Source organism: Pelophylax lessonae (assembly GCF_965119305.1).
Source record: "Pelophylax lessonae genome assembly, chromosome: 1".
NCBI lineage: Eukaryota > Metazoa > Chordata > Amphibia > Anura > Ranidae > Pelophylax > Pelophylax lessonae.
Window position 1 is genome coordinate 195,321,188 of NC_138768.1, and position 16,922 is coordinate 195,338,109.

Here is a 16,922-nt window from a genome sequence, read left to right on the forward strand (position 1 = left end):
AGGTGATGAGTTGAAAGCAGAAAAAGAATCAACATGCATAAGCATTTACGTGACTTTGACAAGGGCCAAATTGTAATGGCTAGACAACTGAGTCATAGCATCTCCAAAACTGCAACTCTTGTGGGATGTTCCCAGTCTGCCGCGTTCAGGACCTACCAAAGTGGTCCAAAAAAGCAAAACTGGCAACAGAATAATGGGTGGCCAGAGCTCATACATGCAAATGGGGAGCAAAGGCTGTCCCATGTAGTCCGAAAAAAAAGAAGAGTTACTGTAGCTCAAATTGCTGAAAAAGTTAATGCTGGTTTCGATGGAAAGGTGTCAGAGTGCATTACAGTTTATTGCATATGGGCCTGCGTAACTGCAGACAAGTCAGGGTGCCTGAATTGCTGACCTGTGTCCACAGCCAAATAGGCCTATAATGGCCACATGAACATCAGAACTGGACTACAGGAGCAGTGGAAGAAGGTAGCCTGGTCTGATGAGTTTGAGGTATTGACTTGGCCTCCAAATTCTCCAGATCTCAATCCAATTGAGCATCTGTGGGGTGTGCTGAAAAAACATTTTCCATCCATTAAGGCCCCACCTCACAACTTAGAAGAAATAAAGGATCTGCTTCTGATGGCTTGATGCTGTTCGCATACCTTTTAGAGGTCTGCTCTGAAGTCCATGACTCAACAGATTATGGTGGGTGGTCATAATGCCATGGCTAATTTGTGTACATCTACCATTTACTGATTATGTTAACGCATGAAGATCTAATAAATTATGCAGGGGTTACCTGAGACTTTAGAATTAGTTAAAATATTCCTCCGTTGTGAACAGTTTAATACAGGCTAGTATAAACAGTCCACTGTGTAATTGAAGATTTTTGCTCTGAACTTTAAATATGACTGGTTGACTGACTTAATAATGACTAGTTGTCAAATAGAAAATGCATTCACATTTTGTTCAATATCACCACCTTAGCAGTTTATATTAAACACACATGAAGGTTTGAATGAAGGTTTTTTTTTGTACAATTCAAACAATGCAAAATTTAATATAAGCTCCCCATCAAGTAGAATGATAGATGTGCTAATTTTATAGCTGATTGCAATATGAAAGCCTTCTTTATTTTAATAGGGCTACTGATCAATGAACAACTAACCCAATTTAAATCAACAGGAAAGTTAAAATTACAACATTGTTTAAAGTGTATCTAAAAGCATTTCTTTTTATTTACTTTAATTTTGGATAGGGAATGGTAGAAAAATACTTTCAAGTTTTTTGGAGATTTTTTTGGTTTTTATATGCGCTTCCTATGAGCCTTTGATTACATTTTCCCCCTTCTTATCCCTGTCCTGTGACACAAGAGAAAGTGACAGAAAATCTCCTCTGAAGCAGTTGTCCCTGGGGCAGATGGTTCCCATTTAAGAATTTCTCTTCACCTCCTGTTTTTGTGGCAGCTGTAATGTAAAATTGTGGTTGTCTTTTGACTTTTTGTCCCTGAGACAAGGGCCCAGAGCACGGACTTAGACAGCAATAAAAACCTGACCCAGGGTTTTAATACTTTCCCAGTCTATTTCAAACTTGTGGTATTTTGGCTTTCGATTTTTTTTTAAAACAGTGTTGGGGATTTACTAAAATTGGATGACACAGAATGTGGTGCAGCTGTACATAGTAACCAATCAGCTTCTAACTTCTGTTTGTTCAGTTTTACAATAAAACCTAGAAGCTGATTAGTTTACTATGCACAGTTGTATCAGATTGTGTGCTCCATGATTTCCAAGCAGAACACTGAAGGCAGCTTCTAGTATGCAATATTTCACTTACAAAAGCTGGTATAATACTAGGCTACACAGCTTTATTTAAAAAAAATCATAACTGCAATGCCAAAATACCCCAACATTTATACATTTTAACATACAGATTTGGAAATGGTATTATAGGTATTTTTATGTTAATCTTTGATTTTAGGTTTATGAGCCTTTTAAAGTGCTATTCACATTTTCCAACCCGTGCTCGTTTTAATACAAGCATTCTTGTTTATTTTTATTCATCTATGTATATCTAGCTTCATGTATACAAGTCTTGCCACTACCACAACCGCACCTCAATCTAGTTTCAAAGACTCCAGGCTCAGAGCAGATAAAATATTATGTAAGATTACACTACACACTAGTTGCATAGTGCTTCATTTTTCTATGCCTGGGTCCCTTTGTATGCCAAGTGTCTGGACCAGGAGAATATTACATTATTCATACACAGATCAACCAAACAATCTAGATGCAATACAAATAACAGTGCCAACTGTGTTACACATGGTTAAAATCCAGGTATGGTCTTGTCAAAGTCCATATGCTTCCATTGAAAAGTGTTTACATCCAATCGAATTTAACGATTCATGAACTCCACATCAAATTGCATCTTTAAATGGTCTCTTGATTGCAGTTTAATAACTGTGAAGAGAAATAACAGATTAGTTTACAATATTGTTATTGCACACTTGACAAGCAGTCTGGAAATTGCACACTTGACAAACTGTCTGGAATTTGTACAACTTGTTGAATAAAGTAACATGTCACAAGGGGCTTGGCATCAGGACCATGTGTGTTTAAACAAGCAGTAAGGCTGTTTTTCGGATTATGGAAACTATCTGGCAAAATGCAGCACAAACTGATCGAACTGAATTCTTTTTTTATCCAAATGGAAACTTGCAAGACACAACTATGCAAGAGTAATGATTTCGCTCTTGCCAGCAGGCACACTCATTTTCAAGACTGGCTTTGTTCATGGAAATTACAAAATATGAGTTGTACTTACACTTTGTCCCTTTTTGGGAAAAAGTTGTACCTATGCTTATAACACCTTATAACACAGTGTTGGTAACTAGTAAAATCACTATACTAGTCTACTTAGTATTTTAAAGTATAGCTAAACAAGATGATTACTTTGCACCCTAGTCCTGTTTACTCCCTTTTCTCATAGCAAATATGGTTTACTGCACCCCATAAGTGACTCATGGTTTCATGAACCTGTTATTGATAGTTCTGTCAACTTTTTTTTTTTTTTTACTAGTACCCCTAAGCTTTCATATCCAATGACTGTCTCCATTCAGCTTATTGAACAAAGTTTGTTGCATCAGAAGTTGTAAATGTAAATTTTTAGTTTGTTCAACAACCATCATTAACACTGTATTGGTGATCTGCAGCCCCTGAAACATCATGTTGACCACAGTAAATGCAAACAGCAAGCAAGGATTAGAGAGCAGTTATTTGCACTAGTTTTAATGTCTGAAAATTGACATTTGGCTTGGTTATATTATTCGTTCACCTTTTATTTTATCTGTCATTTGTGTGCAACCAAAAAATTGACCTATTTCTTACACAAGTTATATTTTTTTCTCCCTGCAAAAAATGAAACTGAGGTAGAAAAATAGGCTAGTTCTTTCTCAAGCAAAACAATGGTTTTCTTCTTCTTTTACCATTGTTTTGAAGGGAGTATTACCACTTATCCCACACTCCTGTAATTTGTGTAGGTGGTGCAATTCCAGCTTTTGCTCTCGGTCCCATAAGTTAGTGATATGTTGCATCACAAAGCAGACATAGACTTTAGTAATCTAAAGTAAATCTAAAAACTGTGGTACCGTGTTTTAACTTTTGGGGTCTATTAAGAAATGATTTCATCCAAGATTCACACAAACTTCACCCAGTATTTGCACATTTTTCCAATTGCATCCAATTTGAATATTGGATAAAGGTTGTGTGAATTTTGGGTAAAAACATTTATGAATATACCCCTTAGTTTCTCTGTATGCAAACCTTTTTTATAAGTCAGCAATTTTGGATACAGTAGGAAATGGTAAAACCCACATTTTTTTTTTTTTTTGTCACCGTGTCTTATTTGATATAATTCCTTTTGCTTCTTGTCTGGGAGACCCAACAGAGAGTCTGAGAAATCTATACAAAGTGATGGAAAATCCCCCATAAGGTTCCCATCAGACCTTTGCACTTCATTGCAGTGATCGGCTTCCAATGCAGAACAATGGGCCAAAAGGTTAAACCTGCAGCATTTTTAATACAGCACACCACATATGCTGTGTGACGCACTGCACATGCTTATGTGCTTGTATGCTGGAATGCCATTAATATATAAAAATAAATCGTAAATAATTTTACAAAAATGTTTCAGTTCATATTTTGCACATCTATATATATGTATATAGGACAGATGTGTTCATTCCATATGTAAATGTTCTATGATTCTTAATGTCATAGCACATAGCATAGCCTCAGTCTGTAAGTAGGGATGATCGAATGGTTCGGGTTGACCATCGGTTCGACCCGAACATTGACTGTTTGAAATTCGGCCGAATTCCAAAATTTTTGCTGAAAAATTTCGGAATTCGGCAACCAGAACCGACCAAAATGCAATGGGACAGGAACTGGGCTTTAAAAGCCTGTGATTGGACCAGAACCATCAGTAAAAGCCAATTAAGGGGGCAGGAGGATGCTAGGAATGTGATTGGAGTGACTAGGGGGTCCAGAGGCCAATCAGTAGTGAATACGCCCCCCAGTATATAAGATAGCTTTGCCAAATCTCTAGCATTGTAATACAGGGATGTTGAAGAGAGTGGAAGCAGTTCTGTTACTCCTGCTTCAAAAGTGTCATTTAGCAATTATTAGTGTGAGGGAAAGGGATATCTAGTGTAGTTAGGGTACTATTTTCCACTATAGTTAGATTTAATAATCTAGTTTCTGTAGGGAAAGTGTTAAGTGTCAGGGTGACTGTAGTGTAGTGTAGGGTTAACTGACTCTGACTGCTATGGCAGGGTGACCAAACCCTTCCATGCCAGGGTGACCGCCATAGAAAAAAGATTGTTTGTATTAGAATTGCAGTAGAGCAGGATATATACCCCTATACAGAAGTTCAGGTGTTATGCCTGCCTCCAAAGACGCCCAAAAAATGCCCAAAAAAACGCCTGCAACAAAAACGGCTGGGTGTGAAAATAGCAGAGCCATTATCCTGCTCTACTGCAATTCTAATACAAACAATCTTTTTTTTTTTCTGGTTCTGGACATGCTACAGAGCTGAAACTTCACAGGTAAATTTTTTAGACCCCCCTAGACACTAAATCCAAAGAAATCTCATTTTTTTTTTTCAATAATTTTTTCAATAATTGACTCTCTTCTAAAAATGACAATTTTTAAGAACTTTTTTGTGTGATTAATAGTCCCTGGGGCATGACCCAGAACCCTATGCGCTTTTTATGGGCATTTATTGGGTTTTAGGGCTTCAAAATTGTGTTTTTTGATTACCGAAGTTCGGCTCCCATCGATTTCAATGGGGTTCTGAAATCCGGGCCGAACTTTTGGGAAGTTCGGGTGTTCTGGTCGAACCGAACTTTTCAAAAGTTCGATCATCCCTATCTGTGAGCACTTCCAGGACTCCACAAAAATAGCCACTGGGACTAATATAGTGTTCTGTGTGATGTCGACTTCTCTTTTTTAATGTCCAGTAATATGCCACTCCTGCTTCATTGCACATTGCTTAGGTGATCTTTGATATTATTATTATACAGGATTTATATAGCGCCAACAGTTTGCGCAGAGCTTTACAATGTGAGGGAAGACAATACAGTTACAATACAATTCAAAACAGGAGGAACTAGAGGGCCCTGCTCATTAGAGCTTACAATCTAGAATTAACTAGAAACCGGTGGCCAGTGTCACAGGGATGACAAATCCAGACCTAGCTCCTAAAGGAGCTAGGACCTAAACCCAAGTTTTCTTGAGCCAGGTTATATCTTACTAGCTCACGACTTAATGATGTGGGCATGCAGAGGTTGGGAATCCTGAAAAAACTTAAGTAATTTTGCATAAGCCTTATGAAATTCCATATCGCAACTGATCTTAGATATTTAAAATGCACACCTGCCTATGTAATAGCAAAGGTTTGAACAATGTAGCTTATAACTAGCTGTTGCACAATAGATTTTAAATTGGAGAACAGTAAACATTTTCTGAAAAATAAAAGTGCCTTTATCAAGATTCCAGCTGCAAAAAGGGATGTAATCTGGCTAATAAAAGATGTGTTAAGGCCTTTTCATCTTAATTTGGTGAAATTATACCTTCAATGCCTATATGCTATCTGTGCCATGAATATAACCACAATTCTTTCTACAATAACTGTTTTTTTTTCAGAGATCAAAAATGTTTCTCTATCGTTCGACAGATGCAGCTCCATATCGTCTTAGGCCATTGACTTATGCTCCTCCAATCAGGAGCCCCTATGGGGCTGTCCCTGTTGGGATAACCCCACACACTCTGCTACAGCAGCAAGCTTGTTTCTGCCTAGTTTAGGAATAGTTCCCTGCTTGGACTTCAGTCCTGGCTATAATAGGGAAATTTTATTATTTTGTGATTTTTTTTATTTTCACTAGTTAGAGTTCCTGGAGAACTACAAGCAACAGCTGGCTGTGGTTTTGGACTGGATATTCTAGATCCTTCTGGTCTCCCAGCCTGGCCAGCAAGCGTGAGCAGGTTTTAGTCCAGAACTAGTCCTCGCCGCGACAGAGTCCCGATGGATGGGGACGAGCCTGCGAGTGGACAAGTCTCCCTGGGACGCGATTGACCTGGAATGCCCTGAGTCACAGCATACCCCCTGGCTGCCAGTACCCCCACCCCGGGTGGGAGGTGGTCTGTGCGGAGTGACACCCACCTGGTACCATGGTATGGTGAGTAATGCTGTTCCCCCGATCCTCTGGCGGTCTCACGGTGGACGTGGGCCCCCTCCCTAGAATAGTCGGACCTTCAGGGCTCCCTCAGTTGCCCTGGCCTCTGGGATATTAAGCCTACCCCCTCCACCTTTTCCCGACCCATAGTATGTCCTATCTCCGAGGAGGGGGCAGAAAAATTGCGGCCGCGGTGTCTTTTTTCTTCGGGGGTGGCCTTGTCCTGGTGGGGTCCCTTCCTAGGGCCCCTCTGATGCCTCTTGTCTGGGAGATCACATGGCGTGCTGTGGGGGGCCACCATTTTGCTGTAGATTAATGCCTTTCCCATTGAATTGCATGGACAGCCATTTTTTGTTAGTTCCCTACATGGGGGGCGGCCATTTTCCTGGAGTCCACAATGCTGGACAGGCGAACTGCTTGTAGCTTAAAAAAATCAATCTATGACAAGCTGGCTTGTCATTTCCTCTGAAGAAACATTTTACTTTCACAAGATATTGCTGGCAGTCTCCTGAGCGGTCTGGTAACGTTTTCTGGGGTCCCCTGTAGGTTTTACTTGCCCACTCTGCTATTGGCTTGTATTGCATTTGCATTGGGTATACCGCACATTTAGCGGTGGGATTGCGATTTAGCAACTTTTAAAGTGACACTGCATTTTTTTCATATCCGTGCAATATGGAGTCCCAGGGTACTATTTCACCTACAGACCCCTTAGGAGTGGCTGCAGAACCTTCTGGGTCGCAGCCCATGTCTGTGATTACAGCAGTCTTGGAAAGCCTTGTGTCTAAGATAAATTTTGTATGTAAAAGCGTTGCTAGCTGCAAACGCCCTCTGCCTTCGCCTCCCTCGGTAGTTTCCTCAGACTCCGAGGAAGACTTGGCCACCACAGACGCACCCCACCCTTATGGGTTGGTGTCTCTCTCCCGCCATCCCGAGTGGAGTCTCTCTCCCGCCATCTGCATGTGCTTGCGGGTTCCATTTTGAAACCAATATTTGTGAATGTCATGGTGTCACAGACGGTTACTGAATGGGTGAAGTTACTAAGAGGTAACTTGGAAGCGGAATAGCTCCCCCCAGCAGTGCTGGAACTAATGGAGCAGATGGCTCAAGCCCTGGTGTTTATGTGTGATGCGTCCCTGGATGCGGCTCCTCTAGTGTCCAGAGTGCCGGCAGTGGGGATTGCGATTAGATGCATGGTGTGGTTGAAAAGCTGGTCTGCGGACCAGGCTTTCAAAAAAGCTTTGACAGATCTTCCCTATTTGGGGGTGAGGTTGTTTGGATCCTCTCTGGACGAGTTGAGCAAAGGCCTTACGGGGGGAAGAGTACTCTTCTTCCTGAATCCTCTAAGGGCAAGGCGTCACGTCCTAGATATTGGCCTTCTTTCACTGCTCATATGTGGCTTTTTCGTACCTCCGGGTCGTAAGAAAAAGGGAAGCTGTTCGGGTCTTCTGGGAATTCCAAGACGCCATGGTCAGGTAAACCAAGGAACGGCCAGTCCGGATCTGCGGTCAAATCCTCGTCTGCATGAAGTGGCACCCTCACCCGCTTCTGGGGTGAGAGGATGTCTTTGCTTCTTTCCGGAACCTTGGACTTCTTTGATTCAGGACAGATGGGTTCACAAACTGATCCGATCAGGGTACAAGATCGAATTCCGGTCTCGTCTGTCGGACAGATTCTTCCTGTCCAACCTGCGCCCTTTTTCTTATGACCCGGAGGTACAAAAAAAAACACTTATGAGACCGGTTAAGCGATCTACGGAAGGCGGTACAAGATCTATTGTCCCAGGGGGTGATTGTAGAAGGTACAAAAAAAGCCGCTTATGAGACTGGTTAAGCGATCTACGGAAGGCGGTACAAGATCTGTTGTCCCAGGGGGTGATTGTACCAGTTCCCTTTCAGGAACGCTTTCAAGGGTTTTATTCAAACCTGTTTACTGTGCCCAGAAAAAGAGGGCAAAGTGGGTCCAATTCTGGATCTCAAGGCTCTGAACCGCTTTGTGTGGGTGCAGAGTTTTCGCATGGAATCCATTCGAACGGTAGGGGTGTCTCTACACCAGGGAGACTTTTTGGCCTCCATAGATATCAAGGACGCATATCTACACATCCCTTTCTACGCTGGTCTCCAGCGGTTTCTACGCTTTGCCATAGCAGAGGAACATGATCAATTTGTGGCATTACCCTTTTGTCTCGCCTCCGCTCCCAGGGTGTTTATCAAAATACTGGCCCCAGTGTTGGCATTGTTGCGCCAATGGGGGATTGCGGTACTGGGGTATCTCGATGGTCTTCTATTGAGAGCAGACTCTCATTCAGCCCTGATGGGTGACCTGACGATCACTGTCAGCTCCCTGCAGGAGTTCGGTATTATATGGGCAGAAGATAGCATAATTGAATGGTTCATGCAAGCAGCTTTCCATATACAACCTCCTAAGAGAGATTTGTTTCCAATTTTGAACTTTCATACAACTTCCATTTAGTCCAGTGGAAAGTTGTTCTTTTTTTCTACTGCTGAAAGTCGTATTTCTTACACCCATTACTTATTAATTATTACCCTATACTTACTGTACTTTTCCTTTCCTTGCCTATCCTCATGACAGCATAGCTTGTCCTTGCTAGTGGCCTTTTACAGGCTAATTAAACAACAATCCTAGTGGGAGGATGGTGCTCTTCTATTACACTAGAAAAAGGTAGTCCTGTGGATTCAGGGGGTGGAGTCAGCCCAATGTATGCTGACATGAGGAAGAGCTAAGAAAGAAAAATTACAATAAGTATAGGATAACAATTTTTTCGTAATCCCAAAAGGAAAAAACTGCTTATAAAGTATTAGCCAGAGCTTAGCTTCAGTTTGTTAGTCAAGCCAACCTAAACATGCTAGTTTTACACTACCCTCTCTCCAGACTGACACTGCTGCTCTTCAAAAGTGTGTGCTTTACTATTCTATCCAGAATGCACATACCTTAAGACCTGAAGTTTTTTACTGGCCGAATCACCAGGTGAAAAAAAAAGCCTAGAAAAAAGAAAATGAATGCAGCCACCACATCTAAGGACTGGTAGGTTTCAATAAATTACATTTTTGTTTTAGTGTTTGAAGTTCTCCACAGGAAAAAAAATTCCAGAAAAAAAATAAGTAAAAAAACACAAAGACTATGGAACCACAGCCCCCAGCAGAGAACTGTCCTTATTCCTGAAACATTAGGTAGAAATAATTGGCTTGACTATAGCAGAGAGGGGGTTATACAAGTTTGGACTGCCCATTGGTGGTGCTGTGTTCTTTTTCTGCCTAGTGTCCTACTCCGATAGGTGGCACTATAAACTCTATGGTTATAAATAGAAGGGCTGTGTCTGTTAATTAACAAGAGAAATATTTTTGTTTTTGGTTTCTATACTGCTTTCAAGTTACCCTGTGCCCCCGCAACACTCACAGCAGAGCAAAAAGGATCAGTGAGTCCAACACACATGTACAAACAACCGAAAATTCTGGACTGTAGCAAGGCATTACTTGATATGTCTCATGTTCAAGATGAACTGCATATCCCCCCTCCTCTCCTACCCCCCACCCCACCCCATGCAAGCAAAGCTTCTACAGTATTATTAGCTCTGAGATATCCCATAGGAGTGTACTGCTATCGAAAAATTGTACACGTCTATAGTTATGCTCTATACAACACGATAATATGAAACTTCTCGAGATGATACAGCACACAGTTAAGGATGTTGCCACCATCCTGAGACACAGTATGTCCCCAGATGGGGTGTCTCTGGGTGCTGGACAATGCTCTCGTTTATAACATCCTAATGGGTTCACCCTTTCTACAGTTGCTTGTTAATGCTGACCTGTTTATTGCAATCCCTCATAAGATGTTAAGATTTGTACAATACTGACAATGTTCACAGTGTCTATTTCTGTTCTCATGAAAAAAATATTCAATAAAAACTATTGAAAATTTAAAAGTTGCCCTGTGATTAGAATTACTAACTTGCTCTCTAAATCCACCCAATATACCATATATATATATATATATATATATATATATATATATATATATATATATATATATATATATATATATATATAAAATTGTATATGTACTGTATCCCTGGATCAGAAAGAATTAAAAAAAATATCAAAGTAGTACATAAACCCAATAATCAAGCTCCACCTCTGGCAGTATAAATACCCCGGGCCAGTTTTATTAATGAAATTTCAAATAAATTTGCAAGCGTTTCTTCTTGTAGAAAGGTGCCTATTAGTGCTGGTCAAGAAAGTGATTACAGTTGGATATGGAAGGAGTGAGTCAGAGGAAAGAATATCTTTACAGCAGACAAAGCGTATTACTGTAGCTGGACTGCATCCAGGAAAATCTTTAAAAAATATCTGAACCAGACAGAATGAATCTATTACTTGTAGGGGTTGAAAAGAAAACCCATTAAAACTGTCTATGGCTCATTCTGTTACAATAGAATTATGTTCTTCAATGGCTTACACTCTCAGACCTACCAGAACACTAAGGGCATTCATCAATAAAAATGTTACAGACATCTGTTCAATTTGGAACACAGCCTGCAATGACCGCTCTTATTTGTAGAAAGCTGCAATGTTTTGCAGAAAATTTGGAATGGTCAAAATCTAGGTTTATTTGCAAAAGGGTTTTCCTTTTGTATGTACTGTATATAATAATTTGACCAAAAAATATATTTATAAATTATATACAGTATACACAGCCCTATTTAGAAATGAAACAGCAAGTTCCTCAAGAAGCATTAACAATGCTTATGATTTATATCCGAAAGTGACTACTTTCTCCATTGTAAAATACAACTGAATGGTAAAAAGTAGTGAATAGTTGTTAGTGACCTCTGCTGTTACTTTACTTAGGAATATAAGAGTGTTTTTTCTACTCTATATGAATAGAACATATAACCTATTATTGTATTCTACAGTGAAGCCCTTTTCAAAGTTAAGTTCCTAATAGAATAGGAGCAAGGTAGGCTTCTATATCTGGTTTTAATGCTGTCTGAATCCTCATTTTAGAGATTTCTCTGCACTTTCTTTCCTGGTTAAAGTGTTTTTGCCTGGACAGAAAATATACAACAAGGTCGCAAGCAAAAATAAAAAGCTGATGGTGATTCTGTGTTTCCACTGCTCTGCTAAAAGAGTGTTTTAATTGCTTCCTGTGTTCCCTTTTAGAGATTTCCTTTCAATCCCGTCCTGGTGGTAACATTGTCACCTGGAAAGGAAGTGATAGGAAACACCGAGAGCAGTAAAAGCTAAGAAAGGTTCTAACCTGTACCACTCTGCTAAAAACTAACTCCTCTGCCTTTGCTGCCTTATCTCCGTCACCACTTCCATCGCCTCCCTACATAACCTGTAATGTAGCTGGTAGGGGTATATTACTTGAGAAACCGCTCTAAAGCTGATGACATCATATTCAAACTGGTGATGTCCAGCAGCAGACTCAGGGTTCTTAGGTGTCTTTAAAAGGGAGGCTTCTACAGGTAAAGAGGTTCCAAAAATACTATAACTGCACATATAATCATATGGAAAGGATGTTGAAATGAACGGTGACAGGGTCTCTTTAATAATACTACATGAAAGCTTTTTTTACACTATATTGTCAAAAGTATAGGGACGCTTGCCTTTACACGCACATGAACTTTAATAGCATACCAGTCTTAGTCTGTAGGGTTCAGTATTGAACTGGCCAACCCTAGCTTCAACTCTTCTGGGAAGGTTGTCCACAAGGTTTAGGAGTGTTTATGAGATTTTTTGACCATTCTTCCAGAAGTGCATTTGTGAGGTCAGGCACTAATGTTGGAGAGAAGGCCTGGCTTGCAGTCTTCGCTCTAATTCATCCTAAAGGGTTGGGAATTGTGTTGAGGTCAGGACTCTGTGCAAGCCAGTCAAGCCCCCCCCCCCCCCCAAATTTGCTCATCCACCTTTATGGACCTTGCTTTGTGCACTGGTGCGCAGTCATGTTGGAACAGGAAGGGGCCATCCCACAAAGTTGGAAGCATGAAATTTCCCAAAATGTCTTGGTAGGCTGACGTCTTAGGAGTTCCCTTCACTGGAACTAAGGGGCTAAGCATAACCCCTGAAAAACAACCCACACCATAATCTCCCCTTCACCAAACAATTTGGACCAGTGCACAAAGCAAGGTCCATAAAAACATGGATGAGCAAATTTGGGATGGAGCAACTTGACTAGCCTGCACAGAGTCCTGACCTCAACCTGGCGGTGCTTGGGGAGGAGTTTGGGTAACACTGCATTACAACATCAAAAAGATTTCCATTGTCAGAAATCAGCTACTTGCACACCACTTTGTGTGAGAGAGAGTGTGGCATATTGGAACACACAGTTTTCCTAAGAACCACAACTTTTTAAACTCACTCCAGTGATACAGTAAATAAATACACTTGGTATTGTGTTCTATTGCTGCACAACTGCAGGTCTGGGCAGCAGCTGCTATGTGGAAAGAAGTACATGTAATTGGTTTTCCTGAAAGGCATACTCTGATAAATAGTTTATGTGATATTGTTAGTATGGTAATAAAAAGTCTATACTTACGGAGAAATTGCACAGCTGGAAGTGTATACATGATGTCCAGTATATCGTAGATCACAACGAACAACATTGTTGGAATAATCAGATTCTGGTACCAAGTAGCTTGGATTCACACTGACCTGAAAAACAGGTTTGTATGGGTGATCACATACTGGAATTGCATTCAATGTCATGTGTAATCTGTCAAATTTATTTGAAATACCTTTAAAATATAGTTTCCAGGCTTTACATCTGTGATGTCAATCCACTGGCAATCAATATCTGCATTATAAGTGTCATAACAACCAGGACTCAGTCCCTGAAACAAGGAAAACATATCCCAATGATTGTTTACATTTTTAAAATTGTTTTGTAAAATAAAAAAAAAAAAGATGTACAGAGATGGTGATAATTAGTACAAGATAGAAAGCTTGCATTTACCATTACTTCGACATATGACAATAGAAGATTCAAAAATAGTTAATGAACAGCCAAAATTGAATGGACAAACCGGGTTCTGTTTTAAGTAAATCCATGCTAAGATAATTTGGAGGCTACCATAGCTGACACATTTTTGAAAATGCTACTTGCCTGTCTTGTCTACTCTCAGTAGACAAGTCCAACATGAGTGTATTCCTAGACTCTTTATTGTATCGTGGTGAATAATCGCAAAGCTTAAAAAGACAAAAAGGTAAGGGAGGTTTTCTAGCATCATGGGATCAGACCTCAGGTCTGATATGCTGAAGAGGTATTACCACTCAGATCCTAACTTTATTCCGCATATACAGTATCTCACAAAAGTGAGTACACCCCTGTCATTTTTGTAAATATTTTATTATATCTTTTCATGTGACAACACTGAAGAAATTACACTTTGCTACAATGTAAAGTAGTGAGTGTACAGCTTGTATAACAGTGTAAATTTGCTGTCCCCTCAAATCAACTCAACACACAGCCATTAATGTCTAAACCGCTGTCAACAAAAGTGTTTACACTCCTAAGTGAAAATGTCTGAATTGGGCCCAAAGTGTCAATGTTTTGTGTGGCCACCATTATTTTCCAGCACTGCCTGAACTCTCTTGAGCATGGAGTTCACCAGAGCTTCCATGATGACATCACGGAGCTGGTGGATGTTGGAGATCTTGCGCTCCTCCACCTTCCGTTATGAGGATGCCCCACAGATGCTTAATAGGGTTTAGGTCTGAAGACATGCTTGGCCAGTCCATCATCTTTACCCTCAGCTTCTTTAGCAAGGCAGTGGTCATCTTGGAGGTGTTTTTGGGGTCGTTATGTTGGAATACTGCCCTGCGGCCCAGTGTCCGAAGGGAGGGGATCATGCTCTGGTTCAGTATGTCACAGTACATGTTGGCATTCATGGTTCCCTATGAACTGTAGCTCCTCAGTGCTGGCAGCACTCCCGCAGCCCCAGACCATGACACTCCCACTACCATGCTTGACTGTAGGCAAGACACACTTGTCTTTGTACTCCTTGCCCCCACACATGCTTGACACCATCTGAACCAAACAATTTTATCTTGGTCTCATCAGACCACAGGTCATGGTTCCAGTAATCCATGTTCTTAGTCTACTTCTCTTTAGAAAACTTTGCGGGCTTTCTTGTGCATCATCTTTAGAAGAGGCTTCCTCTGGGACGACAGCCATCCAGACCAATTTGATGCAGTGTGCGGCGCATGGTCTGAGCACTGACAGGCCGACCCCCACCCCTTCAACCTCTGCAGCAATGCTGGCAGCACTCATACATCTATTTCCCAAAGACAACCTCTGGATATGACGCTGAGCACGTGAACTCAACTTCTTTGGTCGACCATGGTCGACATGAACTCAACTTCTTTGGTCGACCATGGCGATGCCTGTTCTGAGTGGAACCTGAGTTTGATGAATAAAAGTGTGAGTTTTCATGGAAAAAATGAAATTGCCTGGTTAACCCCAAAGTTTTGAACGGTAGTGTATATATTGTTGGTAGACTGACCCTGTGAACATTCTCTGCCTATAACACTATGTGCCAAACATATATGCACCTGTCCTGAAGAAAGAATGGGTATGGAAAACGGAAGCAAATGCTATGATAACCCTTAGTTTACCCTTATTCTGTTTGACATCACTACATAAATATTCTGGTAAAAATGTAACTTGGTGAACTTTGCAGTGCTGACATATTTGAAACTGAGTGAGAAATAAATTAGGAATGAACTAGAGGAAATGGTAAACTATAGTTCCAAAGGAAAATAGTTATGTGCTGTTCATCCGCAGTCAGGCACGCTTCAAGGTACTGTTAGGCTGTAGAGCTTAAATAAATGTAGGACATGCTTAGTTCCCTGCAGACGTGGTGGATGCTGTTACAGAAAGGGATTTTAAAAATTCTTGGCACTGAGCTGTAATAGAAAAATGGCTTCTGATCAAATAAAGTCTGAGGTTTCATCCGGCATAGGAAAATGTGCATATTCTATGAAGCCAAGTAACTCTTGTTATAAAACCTGACGTTCTACTTGCAGAACACTCCATTCTTTTCCTTGGATAAAGCCATTCTTGTCAAATTGATATTAACAGCTTGTGGAATACTAAACATCATAACATTCTACACCTAAGTATAAGCAGTGTGTGTTAAGGTCCCTAGCTGTTACCCTTCAAGTCAAGAGGTTGTAACCGTGGAGACTGGGGCTATTTTTTGAAGTCAACTTCTCTCAATGAAAAATGAAAGGCTAATTTCCAAACTTAATTCTGATTCTTATTTAAGTAATATGCTCCAAAGCCTTAGTGTACTGTAAAGTTTCACCGTATACACTATATTGTCAATAGTATTGGGAAGCTTGCCTTTACACGAATGTGAACTTTAATGGCATCCCATTCTTAGTCTGCAGGGTTTAAAATTAAGTTGGCCCACCTTTTGCAGCGGGAACAGCTCTTAAATCTTCTGGGAAGGCTGTCCAAAAAGTTTAAGAGTGTGTCTATGGCAATGTTTGACCATTCTTCCATAAGCGCATTTGTGTGTTGGATGAGAAGGCCTTGCTCGCAGTTTCTGCACTAATTCATACCAAAGGTGTTCTGTTGGGTTAAGGTCAGGACTCTGTGCAGGCCAGTCAAGTTTCTCCACCCTAAACTCGCTCATCCATGTCTTTATGGACCTTGCTTTGTGCACTGGTGCGCAGTCATGTTGGAACAGAAAGCGGCCATCCCCAAACTGTTCCACCAAAGTTGGGAGCATTAAATTGTCCAAAATGTCTTGGTATGCTGACAACTTAAGAGTTCCCTTCACTGGAACTAAGGGGCCAAGCCCAACCCCTGAAAAACAACCCTACACCATAATCCCCCCTCCAAAAAATGATTTAGACCAGTGCACAAAGCAAGGTCCATAAAGACATGAATGAGCGAGTTTGGGGTGGAAGAACTTGACTGGCCTGCACAGAGTCCTGACCTCAACCCGATAAAACACCTTTGGTATGAATTAGAGCAGAGACTGCGAGCCAGGCCTTCTCGTCCAACATCAGTGTCTGACCTCTCAAATGCCCTTATGGAAGAATGGTCAGACATTCCCATAGACACACTCCTAAACCTTGTGGACAGCTTTCCTAGAAGAGTTGAAGCTGTTATAGCTGCAATGGGTGGGCTAACTCAATATTGAACCCTACAGACTAAGACTGGGGTGCCATTAAAGTTT

General features: G+C 40.8%; 1 protein-coding gene across 3 annotated transcripts in view; it reads right to left on the minus strand.

Moving 5' to 3' along the window:
• Positions 1-1,830: 1,830 nt before the first annotated feature.
• The window catches only part of LOX (lysyl oxidase), a gene marked incomplete at both ends in the record, with an annotated part of 90,867 nt that continues 75,775 nt past the window's right edge, over positions 1,831-16,922 (minus strand). For 2 of the 3 annotated variants that reach the window (XM_082253455.1, XM_082253454.1), the window contains 2 exons: positions 13,267-13,386; positions 13,470-13,565. In XM_082253455.1, coding sequence (XP_082109581.1) covers positions 13,267-13,386; positions 13,470-13,565 — 216 coding nt within the window. Of the gene's footprint in view, positions 2,439-13,266; positions 13,387-13,469; positions 13,566-16,922 lie in introns of those variants that run through there. The other variant, XM_082253453.1, reaches the window with a different exon arrangement.